Here is a 17,840-nt window from a genome sequence, read left to right on the forward strand (position 1 = left end):
GATCATGGGGCTTGTATGGACAAAAGCTAGTTGGGTTGGGGGCTTTAGGTCTGTTGAGTTACTACTCGCCTTAAAAATGATATTATTTTTTTGCATTGTTTTGTCCTCAGTCTTGAACTCCAATAGGTTTTTTTTAGTTCTCTCAGAGAGACATGCATTGACTTTTCCAAAGGAAGAAAAACAGCAGCTGATAGTCCACTGAAGTCTGAAAAGATCACTGGTTATGATCTGCATTGCCTTTTGACTGTAATGTGTTTTATGAAACATCTTCTAAAGCTTATAATGATCCTGAGACATAACTCTCCAGCACAAGAATCTTTCCTTGCCAAGTAATGAAGTATGATTTATGATAGCAGCGGTTAATCTAGGTGTGTATGTATGTGTATGTTTTTTAAAAAATCAGCAATTGCTCTGTAGAATATTGGCCTCTAACATGCATCATTTGGCACGTTTATGATGAAGGTGCTCTGGTTTTCTTAACTCCACAGTTCTGCACTGGCAGCTTTTCAAATTCTTGAGACAGATGTTTAAATGAATTTAAGAGGACAGAGAAATTCTTTTAAAACATCATACGGAGTTGAGTGTCTCAATATGAAAAGGAACTTTATTTCTTTAGCAGTTCTTATAGGAAGGGATGCCACATGGCCTATTCTGTTTTAGCTGTTTCTAGATCATAGAAATAGCAAATGTGGAACTAACTGTGTGGGGAAAGTCCCATTTTATTAGCAGACAGTGAGACATGTAGGTTTTGTTGGTGTTAAGAAAAGCTCACTTGTCTTTATTTTCCAGCAGTTACTAGAATGGCTAATCACTTTAGCTCTGTGAAGTGAGTTTTAGGTGTGTGTAGGATTGTCACACATTATGATTAAATCCATTTAGCTAATTCATTATCACTTGGGAGTGTCTTTCACATAGGAATTTCATAAACCCTGAAGCACCTCTCTCTGTTTGCATGTTACGGGGGGGGGGGGACTGAGGAACTAGGTCAAGGTGTCTAGATCAGTACACAGGTAAAGTACTTAGCATATGAACCTTTACCAGATGGCTGAACAACATGGCAGCTAACACTAGATTTGTGACCTCAAAATCCCAGTAGTTACACTGCAACAATTTCAGAATCCAAACAGTTGAGTTTCCTCAATAATTTTGAGTGATAAAAGCATTCTGAAACATTGCTTACTGTTACATTGGTCATTTTAAAATAGTGCTGTATTTTTTAAATAAATAAATAAATAAAACTAAAGCATGAATAAGAAATTGTATCCTATGCTAGGATCCACTAAAATCAAAGTTATTAAGAATGCATACAGCTAAAGAAACTTGAATTTTCTTTCACATAAATTTTGTCCCATCCCAATCTGTGTCTGTATTCCAGGAACAACATAGAATCCCTCCTCTTGCAAATGTGCATGTTATTCAAAACTTTGACTCTCAACATTTGATAGTTTGGATCCTCTGCTTTGTTTCTTCTTGTGATCCTGTACTGTGGAGCTTGCATTCTTCTGGTGGTAGGCAGTTCTGCTCAGACAACAGCAGTGTCTTTCAAGGAGCTGACCAATGCCTAGCACAAGAAGAATGTAAGATTAACAGAAGTGGATGTGGTAACAAGGCATAGATTCCAAACTCATGGATTTGACCGAATGAAAGGAAACTGGACATTCCGTGTCACCGATCATTTGTATATAAGAAACTCATGAAAGGCATAGGTAAGCAATGAACATTTTATATTTAATTTACATTTTGACATTTTGCACATAAATAACAATGTAAACCAGTACGTAAACATAAGATAGTTTGTTCTAGCAAAGTAAAAAGCCTGTTAACTTTGGTCAGAGCCTCTTCTTCAAAAACAAAACAAAACAAAAACACTGATTGTTGCTACATTCACATGTTAAAGGTCCTAAATAAGGAGAAGACTGGACAGAGAAAGAGCAAAATTCTTAAAGCTGCATATAAATCTTTGTAAAATTTGTATCAAATACAAGAAAGCACTACAGGCAAGTAATAAAAGCAAGTGTGTGTCCAGTGTTAAGAGTAGTGGTACTTTGGTTCATCCTACAGTTAAGTACTACATTTATGAAACATTGCTACATTTAAAAATGCTTGCCTCACAATTTATGGGAGCAGAAATGTAATGAACTGTAGTCCTTCCTTCAAAAGTTATATTTAAAGCTGTGACTGGGTTATTTTTAGGCTATGGATATGTTTGGTGTTGTACATAAGAAGGCCTTAGATTGATATAATTTCTGAAACAGTTTAATCCCTTAAAACTATAAGGAGATAGGAATATTTACACACAATAGTAAAGAGCATACTACGGTGGTCTTTCTCTTCTTCTATGTACATGTGATCTTGTGGCCTTTTTAAGAGGCAGAGGGAATGATGGTATACTTCCCTAAACACTTTAAATAATTCATTCTACTCTTTACCAGTCTGTATCATATTTATACCATATATAGGTAGGTGAGATTTGGGGTATGAGGCTTGCCCCAGCCCAAGTTCCTCATTGTTGCTTAGTTTCAAAGTCCTCAGAAAGAAACTAAGGGGACAGAGGCCATAAAATCTTCAATAAATTCTTTGTGTGTAGTCTAGGGATAAATATATTCATATCAACAGCAGCTTGCAGGATCAAGCCTTGAGTAAAATACTGTGCATGTATACTGACAAATGATGAATTCCTTAGCATGTATTATGGTTTACAGACTGATAATTCAGTCCTTTGAAGGGTGAAGCTGGTTATGCAAAGTAGGTTTTATTACAGAGTTTGGCTCACCAACTTAAGTAGTATAAAAATACACATACACACATGCACATTCACACATATATGGTATATTGGTATAAATATCTATAAATACACATGTATTCTTTGCTACACCTTGTATGCCGACATGATATCTTTGGGCTTAGCAACACAAAAAATTTAAAAGAAAAAAAAAGAATGTGCATTCTGTCTTCTCTGCACATTTTGGTTTGTTCTCTAAGTAGCAAAGCATTAGATAAAACAGCATTTTCTGCACCACTGGACACACTCAATGAGGTAACTGTTGTTCAGCAACTTTGCAATGCCCTTTGAATCTTTAATTAAATTAACCACAAAATGTACTAATACAAATACTGAGAGAAATCTTGAGTCATACAGGAAAACAAACAAACAGAAAACTGGTATGTCAAGAAAGGACTCTGTTACCAACTTCTTTCCAAGGAAAGTGGCAGACAGAAGGGGGGGGGGATCCATCACATTTTCTTCCATAGAGAATCTACACATAAGATTTCCTAATAAGACTCCACTGGCAAAAGCCTTAGTAACAACGTTCTTTGCAGGAAACATTTTTGGGGTCTTTTGTATAAACAGTTTTCTGGGGGGGGGAATTTTTTTGTATTACTATTGCTCAAAACTTCATGAAGTACAACTTCTTCTTATGGAATATTATTTCTGGCAAAGCACTTAAGTTTCCCTAGACAGGCAATGCTGTGAATGGAAACACCTCTCAACTTTCTGTCTTTGTCGACACCGGCATCACATTCCCTTTCTGGGGACAATTTTAAGCTCCAGTTCATTTTATCTGGTTACCTAGTATTGTTCCAACTAAAGGGATTCCTAGTATTTACCTTTGGCAAAACAAACCTCATTCCTGAAACAGGTATGTAATGTCCCCCTATCTCCCTGCCAATCTTGAGGTTTAAAACAAACAAACAAATAAAAAACCAGATGTGCAGGAAAAAGAAAACTACAAAGAATGGCCACAAAATAAAATATAAACACTTATATTCAAAATTACAATGAACTTTCCTATCATTGTAATTCTTTTTCTTTCCTTTTTAACTATTGCTTCTGAATGATAAATTGCATAATAAATTAGGAAGTACTATCACTGAAAAATGCTTGTGGAAGAGAGATTGTCTTCTTTTAAAGAAGTAGGGAAGGCAATATACAGCCCTTGCCTAGTTTTATGCCCTGAGAATAACAACTTTGGAGTTCCTTCTTTTAAATGACTTTACAGAAACTATCATGAGCCAAGATTGCTTTGCAGCATTGACACAATATACAAGCAATTGCTACAGGCACCCTGACTTGCCAAGTCATAAATTAAAAAAAATTATTTGCCACACATACTAACACACATTTACATATGTGTGTACGTGCACACACACACACACACACACACACACAAACTCACACACAGTATTTAAGGGTCCATTGGTTCAACTGTTTCTTGCTTGACCTTTACAGGTACCCGAGGTAGTGGATGACCATGAGGCAACTTCACAATATCTGATGATTCATAAAGATTACATCCTGAGGCAAGCAGTCCATTCCCCAGGTTTCTCTGCAATGATGCTTTGAGACTGGCTCCTTCTATCTCTCTTCTGAGCACAGCCAATATTTCTTTTTCAACCACAGATGCCATGTCCACGTTGTCCTCGACATCATCCAACCTGTCCGCACTGTCGCTGATGTCAAATTTCTCTATTTCTTCATTAATCCGATTCAGGTCCTCTGTGGAAAGGTTAGATGCGGGGACAACAGGGCAGTTGCCCTTAAGGTGGACCTTGAGGCTACAGCGGTGGATGTAGCTCTTATGGCAGTGGATACACTTATGTGGGCGCTCTCTGGTGTGGAGACGTTTGTGCAGTTTCAAGTGCACAAACTGGGTGAATTTAGCAGGGCAGAGTTTGCACTGATAAGGCTTCTCTCCAGAATGGAGCCGCAGATGAGTCTTCAGGTTGCTTGTACTGCTGAATCGTTTATGGCAAACCTAATGAAAGAGATGCAGTCAAGGGCATGAGAAACAGGAATGGAATATGTGTGTTTTAAAAAGGCAATTTAAACAAGAAAACATAAGTCATGGTGAATTTTTTTTAGCCCCATTTAGCCTTTGCCCTCATTTAAAGTCACACCCATTTCCTACTTGCTTTTTAATCCCTGATAAATGATGCCACGGCTGGTTGCAACATCATGTCTGCCAGACTTATAAACCGCCAGGGGTTAAAAGCAGGATTCATGATCCAAAAACTAATATGAACATAAGGCAGGCCCATGCATGCAACCAGAGCTTTCTTTGATGCTCATGCTGCTGCAAGGGCTGATGCTGAACACAAAACAATCTTTTCTTCCATTGAAATGCAATCTCTCCCTCCAATTATGGAACCTGTCAATATCAAATAATATTCCAGCTGCATGCTCAGTTTTGCCCCATGTGCACTGATGTACCACTGAATCAAGAAATAATTTTACCACAGAAACTGCTACATACCTGACACTCATGGGGTTTTTCTCCTGTGTGTACCAGATAATGCTTTTGGAGGTGAGCCAACTGAGTAAATCCTTTATTACATGTAGTACATTTGAATGGTCTTTCTCCACTGTGTACTCGAAGATGGACCTTTAAAAAGACCCCACAAACATTAACTGAACTCTTTCAAGTTTCTAAGATAGTATGTTAAATAACAACATTATGCGCTAATTGAGTGTTCAAAATGCCTAACAACTGTACAAAATCACTAAAGCAGCAATATTTTAAAATATAATAAACAGACCTTAGATGAAGCTATAAATGAAGTTATAAACTAAGCAGGCTTTAAAAAACTTAAAGACATGAATTTTATTTAAAAAACAAAACAATTCTATTTTCCAAATTTTACATATGTTTTGTAGCTTTATTTTACTGATGTTCAAAGATAAAATGCCTTATATAAATTAACCAAGTTAGGGTCATTTTGTGCAAAACATTTGAAGCTGTTCTCTTAATGTGTTGCTCTTGTAGATGAATTAGATAAGGATGCTGCTACCACCAGCCCATATAAGTGGGCATCACAAGGCGGCAGTGTTAAGAAGAAGAGTTGGTTCTTATATACCACTTACAGTCGCCTTCCCTTTCCTCTCCCCCCAACAGACACCCTGTAGGGTGAGGCTGAGAGAGCCCTGATATCACTGCCCAGTCAGAACAGCTTTATCAGTGCTGTGGCGAACCCAAGGTCACCCAGCTGGCTGCATGTGGAGGAACAAGGAATCAAACCTGGCTTGCCAGATTAGAAGTCTGTGTTCCTAGCCACTACACCAAGCTGGCTCTTGTGAGTCAGCACAGTGCAGGAACACAGTGTGGCTCAGCAGTGGTTAGTACCCAGCATCGATTAGATTAATGCCCCATGGTGGCCAGCAGACAGCTACAGAACTCCAGTTACTTCCTGCTTCTGCTATTACCTCTCTATGACCACTCAAGTAAGGTACAGGGTTTCATATCTGCCTTGGTCACTACTTAGAACCAGCAGCCTCTTCCTACTTGCTATGCAATATTTTACATTGATTAAATCGGTGCCAGTAGCCTAAATAGCCCATCCTACTCAGAGATGGTGACAGACCACCAACGAAGAGTGGAGTTGTTATGAGAGGAAGGCAATAGCAAACCACCTCTGCTTGTCTCTTGCTTGGAACACCCAGTGGGTGGAGAATGTGACTCAATGGCTTGTTCCTCTTCTTCTAAAAAGATGCTATCATTATTAAAACACATGTGCCAAATGATTATTTTCAAATTCAAATGATTTATTCTATGGATATGTCCACTTCCATAACAGAGGTATCAAAACCCTACGTAACAGAATGGAAAAAAATCATTTAAAATGAAAGTGGGTGGGATGATGGCCTCCTGCCCATTTTAGGTACCTTGTTCAATGGTAGCAGGAAACAATGTAGAAAACCAGTTTTAGCAAACAAGTTATTATTTGTTGACCCAGTTTTCAGATAGTTAAGAAGAATGAGTGACCTCATTAGTACTATCTAGAAATAATATGTTTTTCTTTTAAAGCTTACCTTTAGATTAGAAAGTTGGCCAAAGGTTTTTGAGCAGACATTGCATTCATACTTTATCTTCCCATTCTGTTTCTTCAGTGGGTATGGAAGAGTTTTGTAACCAGTCATATTACGCTTGCTCTTGATAAGATTCATGGCTTCTTCACTGCTGGGGGCAGCCAACCCTGCTGAGGTAGGTTTAGGTTGCATTATATGTTCTGAAGTGGCTGCTGTGCCAGCTGTGGGTGATCCACTGGTTGGGCTGCATGGCTTGTCTTTCATGCTGGCAGCAGCTCCTGTGATGGAGAAGGCACTGTTATGCGCAGGGATTAGGAACTCCCTTCGATGGTCAGGTGGCAACAGCTGACGACTCCCATCAGATGGCAATGAACTTGGAAGGGAAGACGGAGTCAGCATATGATTAGAAAGGCTTCCTCCATTGAATATGTTGCTGTAGAAGGGATACATCCTTGGGAGGAGGTTGAAATTGCTGATGCTGTTCAAAGTACTCAGGCTGCCACAGCTCATGTTGTATGGTGGTAACAGGAATTTATGATAGGGGGGATTGTAGGGTATAAAGGCTTGTGAGAGATGGTTGGAAGTTGCATATCCAGAATACGAACCTAACCCTTCTGAGCTATAGGGTCCATTCAAGTAAGGATAAGGTTCTCTGTGCTCTTGAGACACAGGAGCCAAGGGTGAAACTGTAACTCCTGGGCTGCTGTGAGGGCTTGAGCTTTTTAAACTTTGGTCTGGGCTACTTCTTGCTGAGGGGCTTGGTGTGGTAGAAGACTGGATGGGTGACTGGGCAATGTAACTAGGCCTCTCAAACCCATATGCCTTTAGGTAATCTTCTGGAATATGAGGTCGAATTGGGTAAACAATGCGTGGATAGAAAGGCCTTTCAGGGCTACAGTTTTTTCTTAAGCCTTCAAAGTCTTTTTCTTCAATGTGTGGTGAAATGTGGGTGTGGAGTAAGTCCTTTCCTTTAGGATGACTAGAATCATTTTTCAGGATTTCCTTCACACTGTGCTCTCTTTTGGGAACAGTTTTCTGATAAAGTTCATCTTTGCTATTCGTTTGCTGCTTTGGATTCACATGGTTGTGTGCTGAAATACAATAAGAAAGACATTTTCAAGTCAGTATAGGAATTTGATTTTTTTTAAAGTAAGAAGAAGTATAAAATCTCATTTTATAATATTAATTAATTATATTTATATACCACCCTCCCTGAAGGCTCAGGGCGGTTTATATTAAACAGGAACAATACAAATAACTCAGTTTATAATGATACAATAACAACAATAACAATATTATGGAACAATAGAACACTGGGGAGAACAATGCATCAGTGCTTACTGATGGCCGAGTAGGGTGGGTGAGTCTACAGTGATGGTTGTAGGAGAGAGGCTCGGGGGGGGGGGATGGGAAGCGGTGGTTCTGGTTGTCCTTGACCAAATACTGGCTGAGGAGCTCCCTTCTACAGACCCTGCGGAACTGTTCAAGTTCTGTCAGGACCTGGATCTCCTCTGGGAGCTCATTCAACCAGGTGGGGGCTAGGATGGAAAAAGCTCTGGCCCTGGTTGAGGTCAAGCAGGCTTCCTTGGGGCCAGGGATCACCAGAAGGGTCAACAGCACCAAATTAAATTGAATGGGAACAAGATGCTTTGTTACAAATTCAATAATCATTATTCTAGTTTTTTGGGACACATCTTTTTTTAAAACTCTTTCAAGCATATTGAGTGTGTTGGGTAATTAAAAAACTTGAAGATTTTGAGACACAGGAGTGCTTCAACCACTGTATCAATGAAGTACCCTAGTAAATCCTTTCTGCAAACACTCACAAACACATTCTGTTTTTCTATAATTTTATTGAATACGAGCACCGTGAAGATGACTGGTAAAAATACCCTAACATCTGAAACAGACTACAACACATCATGTCCTTTGAACAACTACTAATGCAAGTACATTGTGTCCATTTACCATTTGATTATTTACATTATATGCATTTCCAAAAAGTAGGTCTGGACGTTTCAGGTCCCCTAGCTTCCTTTGAAAAACAAATTCTCAAAACATAGTTACAACTGATTTCCTAGGCTAAGTTCAGAACTACAAATTCCAGTTTGTTCACAGTGGGGACTAATCTAGTCAGTTTAGAGCCCATGAGCCCTCTCTTCTACCCTTGTACATTACACTAAGCTTGAACTAGTCTTCAACTAACATCAACTAGTTTTAATGTCTGAATATGGGTGCCTTTACTAAATAAGGCTTGACTGAGGTATTTTTCCCTGGCAACTGGGATTATTAACAATGGGGACCTACAAAACGGGGCTCTTCCACCAGCCTTTTGGTCAGGGCCAAAATTAGCATCTATCCATCTATGGCTCCACTCATTCCATTTGTAATTTCTTGGCAAAAAGTCCAATAAGGACTGTTCTAAACTAAAGCACAGTTCTAAATGAAGTTTCACCCTTCTAAACCCATTGACTTCAATATACTACAATATACTAGAATTTGAGGGCAATGAGGTTTAAACAGATTCATAGATTATAAATCCAGAATGCTCACTAGCCAGGTAATGGAACTTCTGAATTGCTGTGCAAGGAATCAAACTCTTTGCCCTGTTTGTTGGCCCTTCAGGACAAGTGGTTAGCTGATACATGGAAAAGGATGCTGGACTTGATAAGACTACTGTTCCGATTCAGCAGCCACCATCTTACGTCCTTTACAGTATTCTGAAGAACTATCTCTTTTGTCTAATTGACTACTAAAAGCCTGAGATTTTTATTGTAGTTCTTTCCCCTGAGACCTTGAAAAACAGCTGTGGGTGTGCAAAGTCATTTCAGAAGTAAATGCAGCTATACATTTTGAGTGATGAATATTAATAATGCTGATTCATATTCTTGATATAAATAATAAGGCATATATTTTGCTAGTAGGAAGAGAACCTAGAAGTTCTGAGGTAGGCAAAAAAATTCTTTATAAGCTACAAATAGAGACTAAGATTTACCATTACATCATAATTTCTTTTCAAAATGGGTCATGGGTGGCCTGTCCAGCTCATAACCTAAATATGCTGATTTCATTGGTCCTGATCCAGAAAAAACACAATACATTTGGAGCCATGCTACTAGTGATGGAACAACAAAATCACATCTGTATTAATGGAATATTCCACAGTGAATCAAGAAAAATACTAATTTGGTATATGTACCTAAGGTTTAGGGCCTCTTGTGGCGCAGAGTGGTAAGGCAGCGATATGCTGTCTGAAGCTGTCTGCCCATGAGGTTGGGAGTTCGATCCCAGCAGCCGGCTCAAGGTTGACTCAGCCTTCCATCCTTCCGAGGTCGGTAAAATGAGTACCCAGCTTGCTGGGGGGTAAACGGTCATGACTGGGGAAGGCACTGGCAAACCACCCCGTATTGAGTCTGCCATGAAAACGCTAGAGGGCGTCACCCCAAGGGTCAGACATGACTCGGTGCTTGCACAGGGGATACCTACTGAGGCTGGAACACTGGTGGGGACTGGCTCACTTGCTCCCCACTTATCCCCAGCAGCCCTGCTGAAGCCTGGCAAGGCTGCAACTGGGGCTGCTTGGGGCAGGGGTGAGTACTGGCAGGTTGTCCCTCCCTCCTTACCCCCATGGGCTCACGGTCCCAGGCCCTCCCCTCTTGATCCCAGCTCCCGCTAGCCTAGCTTACCACAATCTAGCACTTCTTCCAGACAAAGAAGTTGGAGGGGAATGAAGCCAAGGGCGAGACATCCTACCTGATTCGTCATTCGTTTGACAGATGGCCAATAAGGGACAGGACAACCTATGTGATTAGCAGTTAGGCGACGAGTCCCAACTCCTCCCACCAAACCCTTCCCATTTTATTTATATGTTCAGATTAACAAAAGGAATAAATAAACCAGTTAGTGGTCCTTATTAATACTACAATCCTAAATAGTTACACCTTCCCTAAATCCATTAATTTTCTTGCCCTTAAAACCATGTTTAGGAATACTTCCCAAATTTATTCAGACTAACAATGTTAACATTCTCAGTTGGTTATGGGTCCACACAAAATTTTGTGTGGGGGGGGGCATACTCATAAGCAATTAGGAAAGGACCACCGGGTGGGATATGAGTTTCCCTTCCCAATTTTATTTTCCTATTCCTTTCTCCCACTCTTTGAATGATGTTTTTCAAAAATGTATGGATCTTGGACAGAAATTAGAATACTTGTTAAGCACATTCTCCCCCTCTCCTAATATATAAGCTAATATTTGCCTGCATACCTGGGAGCCCCTGAGAATGCAGAAACCCCAGGCTTCTCTGTGGATGGCTCTGATATGCCACTCTACCAGCAGAATGGAACCATCGAATTCACTATTAGAAGAAGTGATAGATTCCAAAGGATGAGAATTTACTTGAAGATACAAAAGAAATGAGAAAAGTAACTTAAATATGACTCTGGATGTAGAGGTTGTCAGGATATCCAGTTTATGCTTTGCCTCAAGTGAGGATACTCTACTCAAAGCATGCTTGTCCATCCGTTTCATGAACGATTCCAGCAAAGGACGTTTTTCTGCCTTCCTAGGCACCTTGTTCCATCACTCAGGTAATCTTATAATTAGGATGTTTTTCTTAGTGTTCAACCTAAGGGTGTTTGCATTTATCTCTAAGGGTATTTGTTACATCCCTGCCAAAATAGCTTCTGCACTAACTGGTTTACTTCTGTCCTGTTTGTACACAAAACTAATTAATGCTACTTATTTTTCAATACTTCTGTGCGGAAACGTGAAAGGCATTTTCACTTTGCGATTGAAATCCTTATGTATTAGAAGTCATTACATAAAGATCTACTTTATACAATATAAAACATCAGGAAGTAATCTTAAATGGGCAAAAAATTTCTAATATAAATGTAGTTTTTTTCTTTAGAACATGCCAGTATTGTAATAATATTCTAGCTCTGTTCTATTAAAAATAAAGTAGTAAACTAACTTCAGTGACCAAGGTAACAGTATTCTTAATACACATAAAATACCCTTTATACCCTTTTGTGATGCAAACATAGAGGATTAACTGGACCATCTTAATAAAACAGCATAATGGATGTGAACAAAAAGACTATCCTCAAAACGTCTCAGAACATTCAGAAGCATCCTTCTTAGTGATGTCATGAAATTTAAAAAATAGCATTCTCATAATACAAATTTCCTCTGTTCATACTATTTTAAAATTATGAGCCAGGGTTTTTTCTCCTCTGGTCCAAACTAAAAATGAGATACATTATGAAGGTAGCCTATAGAATTGGCTGCCCTAGGCAAAACTAATGGAAACTGTGGCAGCCAAGCCATAGCAGTAAGTTCCACCTGGCAATTTATCTGCCTCTTCCTCTTTCATGAAGGAATCTATTCAGGTAGCTAATAGTAATATCAGCCAAACAGCAGGAAAATATTCAAATGAGTAGCAGTGTTGGTCTGAAGTAGCACAATAAAATCAGAGTCCAGCAGCACCTTTAAGACCAACAAAGATTTATTCATTAAATAAATCTTTGTTAGTCTTAAAGGTGCTACTGGACTCTGATTTTATTGAGCAGGAAAAGAATGATTACATAAAATATAAAACGAAGAAAAGGATCATGGTTTCCTAGGCAATCTGGTGTTTTTCCTTAGCTCGCAACTCCCAAGAGGCAACGTGAAAGCATGCAAGTGCAAAAGCATTCAGGTGCTACTAGCAACCCAACTGCAGTTCAAGCAGCGAGTTCACATGTCACTAACCTTTACGTATATTTACAAATCACAGGCTACTATAAAACAGTATTCAGGATCCCAGAAAAGTCCATAAACTTTGAGCCTTCAAATGATATATTCATAAGTGAATCCCAGTTGCAAAGATGTTGGGATGGGCTGTGCTGTAATGCACTAAAATACCTGTACCTGATTTTTATCAAACATTTTAAAGCTTATAGGCTAATAACCATTTGAATTCTTATAACCTGATGTCTCATCCATCAGGATGCTCAAGATAAGCTCTGAACCAATTATAACAATGCCAAGTCACAAACAGGATGCTTAGCTGGCTCTGTTCCAGTGTTCAGCTGGCACTAGAAGCAAAGGTGCTGGTACATGTATGGAAGCTTATGGTGCCAAACTGGGTTGTTTTTACTCAGAAAAAAATGACTCTTAAAAAATGCCTTCTACTTCAGACTTGTTTTACTATTAAAGAAGAATCACTCATAATTATACATCATATTTTAAAACCCACTGTGAAAAGACATGTTATGATGATGTTTTAGTTTCATGAGAATGTTTGTGGTAATCCACTTACTGAAATTCATCATCACCAGGTCTCCAGTAGAAGGATAGTGCAACCTTTCTGCAAAATCCTGGCAATACCACACAAGTAACTCCTGATTGGCAGGGATGGGTTTGATGGTGTAGAAGTAAATGTTCATTCCATTCTGACAAGCAGCCAGATTTTGCTCCTGAACAGAATGAGCTGGGTTTACGTAACGCATCCAATTGCTCTTTTCTTCATTAAAGCCATCAATGAAGTGGTGAAGCTCAGCATCAGAATATATCTGTAAAAAGATAGGACATCATTAATAGCACAATGTAAAAGAAAGGCATGCTTGGCAAGATATTTTTAAGGGAATAAAATGAAATATACCAATGAATAAAAAGATCACCACTACCCTCCTTTTGAAGTAGGAGACTCTTAAAATTGTAAGAATGAGAAATAAAAAACATGCTCCATAACTTCTGATTTTGTGTGTGTATTTTATGTTAAGTTTTAATGTAACACATGAATAAAAATGTGGGACTTGATGTTAAACAGTGCCTCCCACAATCTTCTTCATAGACACTGGTCAACAAGTACCAGTTTGTCTGATAGGGCTCACAATAATCCCCATGAGTCACTTTTGTAAGACTGATTAGATTTGTTACGTCACAGCCCAGTCTCTTTCTTGTCCTTCCTTCTATAGACTCTGTACTTGTAGTTTCCAAATTCCCCCAAACCTATCTAAATATTAAAGCAAACATTCCCCATCCCAAATCCTAAAATAACACTTGTTCATACTTGGAATCTAGCCCTTTTGTTGAAATACTGGATGGAGTAATGTGAACTGATATAAATAATAGCTAATTGAAGATCTGAAATAGTGGCAGGTGACAGAGATACATACTTCTCAGTTGATATACTCAAACAAAAAGGACTTTCAGCAGATGGTTACAGAAAGGTGAACAGTAAAGTGATTCAAGGTATCTTTGGTTTCCAAAATGTTAGTAAAAGTATTAAAAAATAAGCTGAACAATTATACATAGATTGTAATGTAAAATGGACATTTCTTTTTCTCTGATGGAAATACTTTCAGATTACCACGCGAAAAATATCATACTTAAACTGTTAGCAATTTTTAAAACTATGTTCTGAAAACTTCATTATCAAGGAGGGTTTTATCCCAATGTTCTAGGCACATGGCATTCACAGCTAGGAAGGGATCTGAATTTCCCGTCTCTGGATAATTTTGCCCTGTGCTTCTTCATGTACATCTTCAATTTCATATTAATGTTTGGTATAAGGATTGACTAAGATGCCTCTTTTAATAGAAAAAGGGCAGTAACAGCAAGCTGGCCTTTTAAGACAGGCAGTAAACACCATAATCACTTTCTTACTTCCTGTCATTTGAGAAGGAGGAAATACATGTGGCTTCATCAAAGAAGCTTGAGAGATTTTGCGGTGTTTTTGTTATGAGAATGATGGAACAAAGCCTAAAAAATTATGTTCTCAACATGAGTTTTTAAGTTTGCTAGCTCCGATTCGCGAACATCCAGGAACTTGTAAGTTCCATTACTCTGCATTTCTATTATAAACAGAAGTTTGACTTAGTGACTTCCAGTTACCTTTTCATCTCTTCACACAATTTACTATGTGCTTTCTTCAAAACAGGCATATGCTCTACTACAGTGAGATCACAAAACCTCATATGATCTTACTTTAGCACACCAGATTTCCATGTAACACAAAGATTTTTTTTAAATGCTGAGTCACACTGCAGCAATTACAAGAAATGATGTCACCCTAGAGTTTGCAAAGCATATTCATGCATTTGCCTTTTAGAGGGTATAATTTGAATGGAACATTTATGATAATATACAACAGATGGTCCTGTTCCTGCCAGCCAAACCAGGATGTCTTTAATATGACATATGGGGAATTATTTGACAGCCAGTGTAGTCCCTAGTCCAGAATCTCAGATGTTAATTACTGACCAATTATATACTGTATTGGTCATGGAAACGTTAGCATCTTAGGTAAGGTGGCATCATTCCACTTCTGTTCTCCCTCTCTAATAATACCAATGTATTATTTCCTTTGCATGTGCAAGACCATTTTCAAACCTTAGAGAATAATATATTTTACTGGATGCTGCATGAAACACAAGAATCACTATCAGTAGATTGTAAGGCTTTTCATAAGACAAATAATGCATGAATGATGTTAGCTCTTCGAATTAATTTGGAATAAAGCCCCATGTCAATCCAAATAATCTTCCAAGGCACTTCACTGTTTGAATTGGCTTCAGAGCTTTTTCTTGGCTCTGTGTATGACAAAAAAAACTAGGTTTTGTGGGAAAGTTTGGGTAAATAATTTAACTGTAACAAGACTTGGTTAAGGATATGAGAGATGCCCTAAAATGCATTATAATAAAGAAAAACAAGGACAAAGGGACTAAGAATGCAGGTTTTTGAAATGAAACATGATACTTGAATGATCAGACACAAAGCTGACAATAAGCTTGCTTTGACTAGTCTTGCCAGTTACATGTGTGATGTAGTCTCTCCCTGCAGTCCCAAACAAATCCTTAAAACATGAGTAGGGAAGTGGCCTATTTATATTTTTTATTAATGTAACATTTTGTAAATTCACAAAATCATTTACAATATTTACTGTGTTTTCCATTATGCAATGAATTATACCAGTATTAGAGAGGGAGAACAGAAGTGGAAGGATGCCACCTTACCCAAGAAGCTAACATCTCCATGACCCATACAATAGAACAATCCACATCTGAGATTCTAAACATAGCTCCAGTGTGTTAACGTTGCACATACTCCTAGAGCACAGGCTTGTGCTTTGAGCTCACTTATCCTTCCTCACTTGTCCTTGCAGTTTGACTGACAGTGCAGAAAAGGCTTTCATAGCTCATAATGTGTAGGATGGATTTTACTTGCAGGAAGCAACTAATGGCAAATTGAATGAGAACTTAAACTGTACATGTGCCGTAGAATTTTTTTATTGGTAATATTTGTGTCCCACCCTTTCTCCAAAGAAAACAGAGACACATTTCTAGTCTTGAAACAATTCCAAGATAATGCTGAGAGACCTGCTCAAAGTGAGTATACAGTCCAACACTGTAGCCACCAAACATTTTTCTTTTCTGTCACCACCATTACTGTCTATTGGTGCTATTAGAAGGCTTAAGAGCATTTTTTTCATTCTGTAACTGAAATTTGATGCAAAGTAAATAGTCTATTGCAATAGTTCAGGGCTTCTAAATACAATTAGTAGTTATATTAAATGCAGAGGGAGAGGTTAAGCAATAGAACTCATTAGTTTTAGAAATTTTCAAGAATCAGGATCACAGTAACAAAACAAAGGACACCTGGCAAAAATGGCAAGTATTGTACAGAAATGTGCAGTTGTCATTCGTAGTCCATTTATTCATGTTGACTTTTATTTAAGTTGCCACAGTGCCATATAAAGAATTTGCTCACCACCCTTGTCCAGCACTCCAGTGAGTTTCAAAATGGAAGTGCAGTGGAATTTCTTAAGTACTTATTTAGCAATTTACTTTCATAAAGCTGTCTCTTTTTTTGCTTACCCGCCAAAAATATTTTCTGTTAGCATTTTTAGGAACGGTGTCATTGGTATAGATCTCTCCAACCAGAGGTCCAAAACGTGTTCCTTTAGGGATATATTCTTTGCTAATGACTCCAATAACCTGAAAAAAGAGCACAAGGGCAGCCAAGTTAAGTTATTTCTATATTCTAAAATGCATGTTGAAACTTTAAGCATAAGGTTTTCTTCATAAACCTTTTCTTCATAGAGGCATACAATTTGGTGTGAAGAATACATACAGCAAACCTGGAACCTGCTGAAAAGCTAAATCAGGAGAGTTCATCTTTAGTTGTGATAATAACTAGGAACAGTAGTTAAAAATTCCATAGTGTTAAGATGCTTAACACAATGTGCTACCAAATATGAACAGATGAACATCATCCAACATCTAAAATTCTTTCATCATAGGTGTCCAGAAACAGCAGTTAATGAAAGCAGGCTCTCTTCTTATATTGCTAACTTGCTTACTAGTGGATCTGATCATGGAAATTCAGGGATTGTGTATGATATATTGGTATGGCCAAATATAAACTATACTGGTTACTAGGCATCCTCTTTTCCAGTAATTATATCATTGACCACAAATCTGGAATCTGAATAGCATGCCTATGAAAGTCTCTTTACACAAGTTATTGTTTAGGTACTGTGGGTTTTCCCTCTCTACTCATCCTTACTTCCACTAAGCCGGCTACATTTTAAGTTGCTCTAAATAATGTATGATAAACAGAACAACTTAGCTAACCAGGAAACATGAATAAACACTTTAAAAAGAGTGGTGTCTGCAGCTTAAATGGAAAGTGGGGGGTGATGAGAAGATATTTGTTCCACAGACTTAGTAAGCATGCAAGGCAAAGCTAATGAGTCATGTTCCTTCTCACACTACTGACTAGTTTCATTATGCCTGCCAAAATAATGACTACAAATGAATTATAGATTCGTTGTTCTTAACTCCAATCATAAGCATATTAATCAAAATCCTAGAAGAGGACATCACACATCCTCCCAGTACACAGTTTTACAGTACAGCAGCTTGAATATGAGTGAATGTATATCTCACAATATTAACAAATTTTGCACAGCATAGTACATAGCCATACTGATCTTTATAAGCCTTAGAGAACAAACATTCTCTAAAAAGATCAAGAATTGAAATTT

The 17,840-nt window shown here is 38.2% G+C and overlaps 1 protein-coding gene across 9 annotated transcripts in view; it reads right to left on the reverse strand.

Moving 5' to 3' along the window:
- Window positions 1-1,707: 1,707 nt before the first annotated feature.
- Window positions 1,708-17,840, reverse strand: part of PRDM1 (PR/SET domain 1) — a 112,116-nt gene continuing 95,983 nt past the window's right edge. For all 9 annotated transcript variants that reach the window (XM_077303005.1, XM_077302995.1, XM_077302986.1 and 6 more), the window contains 5 exons: window positions 16,669-16,788; window positions 13,110-13,362; window positions 6,809-7,896; window positions 5,256-5,384; window positions 1,708-4,757 (listed from right to left, as the gene is read on the reverse strand). In XM_077303005.1, the coding sequence (XP_077159120.1) occupies window positions 4,188-4,757; window positions 5,256-5,384; window positions 6,809-7,896; window positions 13,110-13,362; window positions 16,669-16,788 (2,160 nt within the window). In that variant the 3' untranslated portion in view covers window positions 1,708-4,187. The remainder of the gene's footprint in view (window positions 4,758-5,255; window positions 5,385-6,808; window positions 7,897-13,109; window positions 13,363-16,668; window positions 16,789-17,840) is intronic.

The sequence above is a fragment of the Paroedura picta genome, chromosome 1 (assembly GCF_049243985.1).
Source record: "Paroedura picta isolate Pp20150507F chromosome 1, Ppicta_v3.0, whole genome shotgun sequence".
Taxonomy (NCBI): domain Eukaryota; kingdom Metazoa; phylum Chordata; class Lepidosauria; order Squamata; family Gekkonidae; genus Paroedura; species Paroedura picta.